An 11299-nucleotide genomic window follows, 5' to 3' on the forward strand; every position below is an offset into this window, starting at 1 on the left:
GCCTCGTTAAATCTGATTTACCTTGAGTGGACATTTACAGCGCTTGCATTCCCCAGAAATTAACCTACAATAAAATATCAAACTAAACGCGTAAAGAAAAGGGCAGTTCAATGCGCTGTTCCGTGTGTTTTTAAAGCAATCTTATGCGTTACACAATTCCAACTATCCATCCGTGTGCAGCCTGCGAAAGTGTGCAAAAGTATTCTGATAAAGATTCAACTTAAACCGCCAATATTTTAAATGTCATCTCTACATCATCACTGTAGCTACAAAGAATAACAAAGGTGGAAAACTTCTGCAGCGGTTAATTCTAGCTAGTAGATAGCCGTATGATAGAAAAGTGAACAAATGGGCCAAAAAAACTCCTGGTGCACAATCTGTTCTGCAGAGAATGCCTAAGAGTGCCGTGCATGCGAATAGGGGCCCGCGAAGTTTTTGTAAGGCAATGTCAACGAACGGTGTCCTTTGGGCATACACGACATTTATGCTTTTTTGGGCTGACGGTACTATTCGAGTTTTCTGCGCACTCCTGCATAGCTTCCGAGACGCTTACCTGTCTTGGAGGCTACCCTACGTTCCTACAAATGGTGTGTAGAGCTAGTGCTAACTAGAGACGACGGCACATGCTGCGAAATGTCGCGGTGGTGGTGGTGTTAGTTTGCCAGGCACTTCAAAAGCGCTCCACGAGTGCCGTAAGCCGAAGGCACTATTAGTCTTGACATAATCTATGATCATTTTTGTGCCTAAGCAGACGCGCGGATACTCTGCGTTTATCTAAGGCGAGATCAATTCCTTCCTCAGTTCAGCACCACGAGCAATTTCTAAATGGTTAGAGTAAATCATAGTTGCGGGAGACCGCTTCATTTTAACAGGCAGACTTCGTTGTTGGTGTATCGATTATGTTTCCGTTAACATTGCCTACGTGTTATGGCATATGTAGCTAATATTGTGATCATAGGTTTGTGCATAGCGCTCTCAATACCTTGTAGAGTGCGTCCAACTTTGTTCGCCCTTTTGTTTTGTCTTTCAGTGGACCCAACGCTTTCATGATGTCGAAATAAGCGAAAAAAATTAACATTACATTTACCCCTAAACATTGCTGAGAACTGCATCAAATATAATGTTTCAATTTTAAATTTACCTAAAAAATATCTGCAATTTTCAAGGTAGAAAAAGGACATGCACATTTCTAAAAAGTTGACCACTGTACGGGAGCGCAATTATTTTTTTCTCGTCAGAAATTACAATAGAAAGAAAGAAATTCACTCACCCAGAGAGTTAAGCAGCACACAATTAGGATTTCATTGCCCTCAACCTAAGCATCTATAATAACCTTCAGGAAGTTTATTTCCACTCTCAAATAATAAATATTAGTTCTTTAAAATGAAATATTTTTAATCCTTGTGACTGATATTATTTCTGTATTCCAAAGGTATCGAATAAATAATTGGATACTTGTATCACAAAAAAGTGGTCAAGCAAGGTGAAGAGTTTCATTCACCATTGAGCTTGTGCCTGAGCTCCTCCAGGCAGCTGTGGCTTTGAAGACGCTCTGCAGTGAACAGCAGCCCGCAGCCTTTTTCGCACGCGACCAAGACCCAAGAGTTGGCTTCGGTGTCAGCTGTCGTTGGTGGGGTCCTACGTTGACGTGGCTCATTGAGAGAGCCCACATCGCGGAACTCGCACAGCCCGGCGTGGCTCGCGTAGCTGTCCGCAGGTACACGAGCAGTGCAACCAGCGTTGCGACACTTGACCTGCAATTAACGACAGAAGATTAGTTCTGAGCACGCAGCGTGCATCTGCACTAGTTTCTTATTTTCAAAGCGTAAAAGAGGGTAGGTAGGACATATTCATGAATAAATTACTAAAGCTAAGCATTCTCTCCACTTCTTCGCCTTTCATTGGTGCCCGGAGAGTAGAACTGGACGTTTGAAATTATTTTCGACCCATGTAAGGTACGAAATTTCGGTGATATTTTTGGTACAATAAATTTTGAGTTTGCTTAGTAGTTTTCTTGATAGTGGTGATGGTTTGCTCCCAGTTCACAATCAGCGAAAACCTGAGTTTGCAAGAGCTCGAAATTGGCGATTTTTACTGAGACCATTCGCTAGCGTTTTGCACCATAAAGACATGGCAATACGCTGCTGGAGCTCCTGTGGGCATCAGAACACCAATGAATCTCTAGCGGAACAAGGAACCGAAACTGTTAGCTCCGCTACACGAGGCGTATACTTCCTCAGCAGGAAATCAGATTTTAATTCCTTTGTAGCCGATACAAGGGCAACGCATCAGTTGAATAAGTGGGCTAATTGTGAAATTTCCCACTCGATATTGATAACGGAAAGAACTACTTATCCCTTAGAGCGACGATTTTGTTCAGGAACCGCCTCCCAAGCATTTCGTTAAGCCGATTATTAGTACTTGGGATATTTTACCGATTGGAAAACTGGCGGATATCCGGCGGCGCCTATGATGGAAGCTGGTGCACCCCCAATGTGAGGCGGATGCTCTATGGCCATCACTTCGGTTTGAAGAGCGCAACATAACTGTATTTCGCCGCACGAGCTGTGCCTTGGGGTGTCGTATATTGGAAATAATCACTGTCCCATCAGCGCAGCACGTTCATCCAATTCCATATTCCAAAGGATCTTCCGCAGTGCCTAAGCGATTAAGCGTCTAGACTGCTCTACCTAGTGAGGTGTGATCGAATGCCGGCAGCTTTTAGACGAAGACGAAAAGAGATGCACTCGTAAAACGTGCGATATCACTGGGCGTTAAGAACTCAGAGTAGTCAAACGTTCCGCAGTCTTCCACTGCAACGTCCCAGACAGCCTGAGTCTCTTTGAGATGTTAAACACCAAAAATAATGAGCCAATTGTTTCCTAAGTACTTAACCTCAGTGAGGCGAGCATCAAGTCGGAGAAAATAATCTGTCCATTGGACAGCTGGTGGCTACTTGGCAGCGCAAGATATTGAACTCCTTACCCCATGGCAGAGGGGGGGGGGGGGGGGGGGGTACCATACTGAATAAACCACAAACCACACTTCTGAACTAGATTGTTTAGTGGACCAAAATAGTCATCTCTATTAATTTCGAGTGTTCGACCGCCCTTATTCAGCGACGAAATACTCTGGCGTATTTATCACATCGATAGATAAAAAGCAGGCATAGCGCGGTATATCAGAGGTACCCCGTTGCGGAAACATGAAGACATTCAGAGTTCTGTGTCTAGTTCCGTTAAGAGCTCGTTCTGAGTTTCATTTCTTTCCCGACATCTACAAATTAAATTTTACTTGCAATTCCCATGCTTAAAATAGTTTTATTTCTTTCAATTTGCTTTTAATATTTTTTCAGTTATTTCTGCTGATGTCCTTCCTCTTAGCGTCCTTTGGCATCGCGATAGTACGAATTCGGCATATAGAATTAGTTTCAGCGCTCAGCTGGGGAACGAAAGGACAGTGATTCATATCCCAGATCAAGCAATATCGAAGCAATTTGTACTCTTTATTTATAATTGACACCTCGTAAGCACACGATGTGGTGGAAACTCATCTGAACCCCACTAGTGACACAGGAAAGTGTTTTGTATTGAATACACTCTATTGGTAAATAACTATCTCAACCTTAGTAATTACTTCTTTTTTTCTGATCGACTGTATTAAGTTGGACATTCGAAACAGATTTGTGTGGGAACATTTTCAAAGGAGGCAGTTTGCTCTTTAATGTGAGTAACTGAGAAACGCTGACTAGTTAAAATCATTACTTTGCATATTTACTGATTGTGACACTCAGTTTAAGTAACAATGTAGTGATTCGGCGGCAAATATTTTATTCCTTCTTATAAACATAAACAACTTCAGGTTAACGCGGTCTTCAAGATGCAGTTTCCAACAAGATTAAGGAAGCTTTGAATAAAATGTCTACATACGCTCTTATCAGCAAGAGAATGTGTAACTTTAGTCATTCGCTGAAACGCGTCGAATTCACGAAAGACGGAGCGCCACCTCTGGAAGTGTAGGTGGCACTAGAATTTCAAAGCAGAACAAGATATTATTGCGCTCGTTAAAACATTATCTATGACTCAATATAGATAGGTCTCCTTGAAAGTCAAAACTGGTTCAGTCAGAAGAAAAAAACCTTCATGGCTCACTGACGCCACTTAGCACATTTCCTGATGTCAGCCACGTATAGCCGCTGCAGTGCTTATATTTCATGGAAATACTATTAGCTAACAGTTCTCTGCACTTAACACCCGCATAACGGTATATATTTACGATGTAAATATGTTCCATTATGCCTAACGGTTATATACGCGCATATATAACGAATATATAGGCACGTTACTCCAAAGCATGTAGATATAGAGAATAATATAGAACTGTATATAGAAATTTTATCCTGCCGCACAACGTTTCGGACAATATTAGGGTAACTTGGCAGTTTTTTAGACGAATGTAGGGCTCGACATTGTCAACGCACTCCCGATATTCATCTGCTGGTTAGTGATGTATGGGTGCCTTAACAATATAATGCAACCTTTTATTTCGTGGAATAGATATCGTATTTTTTTTTTTCACGGATCCGGCCTGATACCATCCTTGTTGATGAGGAACCCAAGGACTAAAGTTTGTCGCTCTCCAAAATGGCGCTTCTTCGAATTCAAAATGAGGCCCGCTTTTCCAATGCATTCAAGAACTTTATGGAGCCTCTTATTGTCCTCTTGGAAGGCCTTTCCAAAAATGATAACTTCATCAAGATAACACATTCATATTTCTGAAGCCTCGAAGGATAGTGTCCATAAACCGCTCGAACGTCTTACGCGACTTCGAAACTCCACGCACCTTGAAAAGTCTTCGGAGCTTTCTTGGCCTCTCTTCTCATTTTCGTCGCTTCATTGCTGGTTTTGCGCAACTTGCCCACCCCCTGACTTCTCTACTGCACAAGGATTCGCAATCTGTGTGGACCCCAGAGTGCGAATCCTCTTTCAATCTTCTCAAGTGTTCTCTAACTTCAGCACCACTGCTGCGCCACTTCGACCCTTCTGCTGTGACGGAGGTTTACACTAACGCCAGTGGCATCGGTCTTGGGGCGGTGCTTGTGCAGCTGCATAGTGGGGCTGAGCACGTTGCTGCATATGCCAGCTGCCCGTTGACAAAATGTGAACAGAACTACACGGTTACCGAATTGGAGTGCCTCGCAGTTGTGTTTGCTGTGCACAAGTTCCGACTATACCTATATGGGCGCTACTTCACAATAGTTACTGACCACCATTCGCTATGCTGGCTCACCGGACTTCGGGATCCATCTGGTCGTCTGGCGCGCTGGGCTTTACGCCTACAAGAATACAACTTTGGTGTCGCGTACAAGAGTGGACGACATCACAGTGATGCGGACTGCTTGTCACGGCACGCATTGCCGACCTCCGTTAACGATGAAGACGGCTTCGACGGGTGTTTAGCCTCAATTGCGTCGATGTTTCCTAGTATGGCGACCTTTAGGCGAGAACAACGCAACGACTGGTCACTACAGCCTCTTATAAAAGAGGCAGATGGAAGAGCAGTGTCAACGCAGTTTAGTATTGAGGTCGGTGTTCAAGAAGAACTACTCAGTTGACGGTGCTGCCCTCCTTTTGGTCGTCCCAAAAAGTCTCTGTGCACAAGTTTTGCATGCCATACACTGTGATACAGTGAAATTTCACTTGAACAAACTTTAAGGGACCTTAGGAAAATGTTTGTTAAAGTGAAAGTTCGCTGAATTGAAATTTTGCAGCACTTTTGAACTTAGGACTGCAGTGGTCTTGGCTTCAGTCACTGTGTGCAAGCTGCCGTGAACCTCGTCAGGCGCAGCGGTCTGCTAGGCAGCCGAGGCATTCATTTCCTCCAACCAGATTATTTCTTCCGCAGATCACAATTAACCTGCTATACGTACGCCTTTCTTGGAGCTAAGAAGCTTTGTAGGGCTGAAGTTGTGGCTATGGGTAGCTATGACTGTGGATCCAATTAATCATGCAAAGTTAGCTGTGATTCCGCTGGATACAAGCTTGTTTAGATAGCCAGTTAAGCTTAGAGCTAAATGACGGCCAGCTTTCGTCACGCGCTGATAAAATATGTTTATCAAAATATTCAATAAAAACTGCACGTTGTTCTGGTTGAAATACTCAGTATGACGTGGGAAACACAGGATGACGTTATAGAAAACGTTCGTAGAACTGAAATAAGTAACTATTGGATGTCGTTAAAATGCAGGGCGTTTACATAGCGTTCAATGCAGCTTTGGCGGGGGAAATTAATAAAGTTCGTACAACTGAATACTTCGTTTAAGTGACGCTCGTTCAAGTGGCATTTTACTGTATTACATCTATACATCTAGGCTTCTGTCGTACCCTGCCCCAAATTCGCCAGCGTTTTTATTGGCCACAAATTGATAAGACCACCAAGCAATACGTTGCGACGTGTGAAAAATGCCAACGACTTAAGGCATGCACCACCACGCTGGCCGGACCTTTACAACCCGTCAAGCCACCTACCTCACCTTTTGAGAAGATTGGAATTGACCCGCTCGGTTCTTTTCCAATGACTCTAGAGGGCTGCCGCTGGGTTATCGTCTGCATTGACTATCTCACCAGATACGCGGTGACCGCTGTTCTCGCTACTGCAAAGGCTGCCGATGTTTTGTCGTTTATTTTGCATTCCGTTATTCTGCATCATGGCACACCCCATGTTATTATAAGTGATCGTGGTCGGCAATTTACTGCTGATGTCGTGGAAGAAATTCTCAGACTTTGCGGTCCACACTACCCACACTCAACACCGTATCATCCGCAGACCAACGGTCTCACCGAGCGCACCAACCGCACCTTGACAACCATGCTGTCCATGTACGTCTCGTCTGACCATCGCAACTGGGATGCAGTGCTACCGTTTGTGACGTACCCTTATAAGACTGCAAATCATGAAGTTACCGGCTATTCTACTTTCTTTTTACTCTACAAAAGACCTCCCCACGTCTTCTTTGACACCATTTTCCCTGTTTCCCCCAACGACGATGCGTCTGTTTCCCAGATACTATGCCGTGCCGAAGAAGCCCTTCGTACACTTCGACTTTGGACGCCTATTCGCAAGCGAGGATTATATGAGACGTTTCTTTGCAAGTATGATGACCCCTTCGTCGTGTTGGACCAACTGAACGACGTGAATTACGTCATCGCCAAAGTCACGACGGATAACCGCCGATCCCGCAAGACACACGTTTTTCATGTGGGTCGTCTGAAGCGCTGCCATCTTCGATCTCCCTAATTTTCTCGAGGACGAGAATTCTTTGCCCGGGGGGAATTGCTGCACCGCATAGCGGCGCACTAAGAAGCAACAAAAGCAGAGGAAGAAGAACCGGAAAAAGCGAGGCGCGCGCAGATTGATCCGGGTTTTTTGAGCCGTGTGCGTCCGTCCTTCATACGAAGTTCACCTGTATTAAAACCCTGTCATCCGTTACAATATATATATATATATATATATATATATATATATATATATATAGGCATTCTATGTTTCTATGCACTTAGCGAGTGAACAAGATGCAGATGCAATCGTACACCAAGCAAGCTAATGCCTCTAATTTCACTATGAATAAGGCATACAAACGTTACAAGAAGGCTACAAAAGCGTCCTCAAACAGAACAAAGAATAAGCCAAAAAGAAAGGTACCCTCCGTGTTTTAAAATGCTACAAGCGACGATCTGCAGAAAAACAACGATTCCCCCATTTACTAGGATATTGTGCACTCTTCAAAGACTAAGCTTCATCATATCTTTATCAATGTTTGCTCACAATTTTCACGCAAATCCGCTATTGGGTCACTTGCATTTACATCTGTTGAATATTCCGGGTGCCGCCTCCACTACTGCAGTCTTAACGGCACGACATCTGGGCCATCCCACTGACGCCGAGGGAGGGACGTAGTCGAACTCGAATCGCCCATTCTTTCCTGCGGGGTACGGCTGTACGCGCCTGTGTTGTGTTTTGTGGTCGGTGGGTGGCGCGCGGAAGGTGCACTTCCTTCAAGTAGAAGTCAGACACTCGGCGTCTCCAGAGCAGTGCGGTGTTCATTTGAGACGCTCTCCGGCCAGTGTCTTTGGGAGTGTAGTTTGGAGAATTAAAAGTAATGCTGTTGTTTTAAATGTTCTCCTTAACGTCATTGAAAAACGAACATCATAGATTAACTTAGTCCACACTGATTCATTATAAGCCAACCGGTATCTGTAGCGTATGTGTATCATGTCAGTACTGCAGGATAAAATTCAATTCCAATACTAGCGGCAACTGCAATTTCTTTCAGCTCAATTAGTATCACTTCTGCAAAGAAAACTTCCTCAGAAATTGGGAGCGATCTGAATATTTTAACTTCATATTGTATTTTTGTTTCGCTTCTTCGAGATACTGGCGCGGCCACAAAATGTAGCTGTTGATTGGTTTGTTTAACTTACACGGGAGCGCAAAGCAAACGTATCAAGTAAGAAACATTATGACAGAGTTTGAACGGTCAAGAGCGTTAGAAGAATTTTCGTGTTCATCTGGCCTGGTACACTCACCTACCATTCATATGACGTGTATCGATTTCCTTATTGTGCATTGCTTGTTCCTCCAAAAGCTAGAATACATAACAAGGAATAAATAAATAAATGTTTTTCGCATCAATGCGCAAAGATACTCCATTCTTTTAATGTTAAACCAGGATACATATATGCAATGTAATCGTAGTTTAGTAAGGTTGGAAGCATCAGTGGTTACCTTCAAGTTGTGGAGCCTACTCTGGAGTAGTGGAAGATCGGGAATGAAGTCGCTGATGTCCCGCTTACGGCACACGGGGCAGCTGTTGTCCGTGCAAATCCATTTCTCGATACATTCCCGACAAAAAGTGTGCTGGCAGCTGCACTCCACCGGTTGGCGCAGTACCAAAAGACAGATGGCGCAAATCAGGTCATGTTCGGGCTTGGGGTCGTAATCATCCACACTCAGCTCCGCCATTGGGGTCCTGTTTGAGGCTAGTGAGCAGAAGGGGGGTGCAGTGTTGTTAAATATTTCTACGAAATTTCAAACATCAAAAAGAACTAAATATGGAGAGAGATTTAAACTGCTATACAGGCGCTAGAAAAAAGCACGTCTTGGGTTGAGCGCATTCGATCAAGAAGATACGAACTTGAAAACAAAGAAAACATTTTCAATAAATTCAGAAAAACGCAATTGCTCTAATTTCATGGAAATAGGCAAGCATCCTTTACAAAAACCTAGATGGAAAGGTAGCTATTCCATCCTCATATGTATATGGAAAGAAAAAATACTGGCGAGCTTTATGTGAAGAACAAAATGAAGTAGTTTATGAGAATATTCATCTATTCTGAATCATTATGAAGAGGTAAGTATGTGTAATATTTTAGGAAGATCTCCACATTCCCAGGTTCTCGTTTTGAAAGGATATAGTTACATCTAGCATTCTGCAAGTCTTCTTTTGTGTTGCTTGATTTCCATACTCATCCTGATTTTTTTGATAGCCGAATATGCTTGTTTCACTGTAGCCAGTTTCGGTACATGCGGCAATCGAATCTGACTTGCGATTTGAAATTGTGGCTAATTGAAAGGCTGGGAAAACCGATTAAAGTAGCTTGCCGCTCTGTTTTCTTCTTTTCAGAAATGAAAAAGCCAACAAAGCAAGTTATCTAGCCTGATCTTTCTATACAACGTTCTTCTTTATGTAATCAACATTATTTATTTAGTCAAAAATAATTTTCAGTGCAGGAGAAAAGCAGGGCGCCCGTGTGCTGTGCGATGACAGTTTACTTTAAAGAACTCCAGGTGATCGAAATCCGCAGCCCTCCAACCACACCTCTCAAAGCCCGAGTCGCTTTAGGACGTGCAAGGCCACAAACCCAACCAAACCAAATAAATGATTCTTATTCAGGGCAAATTTGTGCTCTCTACAATGCACATCTATAATTGGCATTGAACTGCATCAGTGTGAAAACCTATAAAAAGCCTTGCCTCTTCCATGTCTATGACTGCGAATTCCGCATGTTTAGAGTGGCAACACCGAAGCTTGCTTCCAACGTAAAAGCTATGCAATTAAAAAAAACTCCCTTGAAGGGCATTGATCTGCTTCTCAGCGTCTCAGCACGGAAGAATACAAAGGAGACTCTAGTCTATAAGAAAACATACAGAATCGAAAATTTTGTAGGAAAAAAAAAATTGCGTGCCGTTTCAGAGACTGCGCCCAATCTTGTGGATCGCACATATTGCCGCGATGGCTCGAAGAAGTACATCAGCATTTTCTCTTAGCCTATAAAGTGTATATTCGTATGTTAGCGTTCCGCAGATACGAAAGCAGTTTTCGTAACCTTTAATCTGAACTCTAATATTGATAAGAAATTCAAAATAATGGTGACCTAAATCTATTCAGATAGGAGTTAGAAACAGGTCTTATATTAGCATGCTCGTGTATGGGCCGCAGCACATGGAACTGTTAATGCGCGTTCAAGAAATAATGTGCGCTAAAATATATTACGACAAAATGTCAAAAATTGCGCGGTGTATCCGCCCATTTGCTAAAGCGCAGCGAAATAATGAACTCCTTTCCACACTTAAACCAATTATTAATACTGGTGCTTGTAACAAAGCAATGCGCTTGTCCACGAGCTTCATATATCTTTGCCGCCAGGTGTCATTAGGTGGCACCCGAATCCGACAATGTTTTACGTTGAATTCCTATTGCACATCCTGATCAAGTTTTTCTTCTCCATTTGGAGCAGGTGTACATCTTTAGATAGGATTGATGTCAGCCCCAAGCTGTCGGTGACTCAGCATCGTGACCTGCATGCTTTATAGCTCCACTATAAACCCAGTTAATAGACAAATTCTTACCGTGAGGCACCAAATAATTACGACCAATGATACCCCCTCAGTACGCCAACAGCCATGCTGAATATCACTGAACGAATGTGGGGCCATATAAGCACATCTGAAAGAGACACTTAGTGACAGCGTTGTACAACCATCTAACAGCCCTTGGTCGTCGCCTCTCGTTCTGGTAAAAAAAAATAGGACTCTGGGCTTTTGCTTCGATTACAGGAAGCTGATTACCATTACTAAAATGGACGTTTTTCCGCTGCCCCGCATAGGTGACTCATTAAACACACAGCGAATTGCGAGTACCTTTGCTGGATCGACTTATAAAGCGAGAATCGGCAGATCGAATTTATTAACGTGGCATGAAAAAAACAACTTTCACCACACCCGATGGTCTATATGAATT

General features: G+C 43.2%; 1 protein-coding gene across 1 annotated transcript; it reads right to left on the reverse strand.

The window, feature by feature from the left end:
* Window positions 1-1493: 1493 nt before the first annotated feature.
* Window positions 1494-9033, reverse strand: LOC146188441 (RING finger protein 151-like). Its single transcript, XM_084605050.1, has 2 exons — window positions 8785-9033; window positions 1494-1754 (listed from the first exon to the last, which is right to left on the reverse strand). The coding sequence occupies exons 1-2, from the start codon at window positions 9019-9021 to the stop codon at window positions 1494-1496; spliced, it is 498 nt and encodes a 165-aa protein (XP_084461176.1). The 5' UTR covers window positions 9022-9033.
* Between the last annotated feature and the right edge of the window lie 2266 nt (window positions 9034-11299).

This window comes from Amblyomma maculatum, chromosome 5 (genome assembly GCF_055883805.1).
Source record: "Amblyomma maculatum isolate TAMU_Amacu chromosome 5, ASM5588380v1, whole genome shotgun sequence".
NCBI lineage: Eukaryota > Metazoa > Arthropoda > Arachnida > Ixodida > Ixodidae > Amblyomma > Amblyomma maculatum.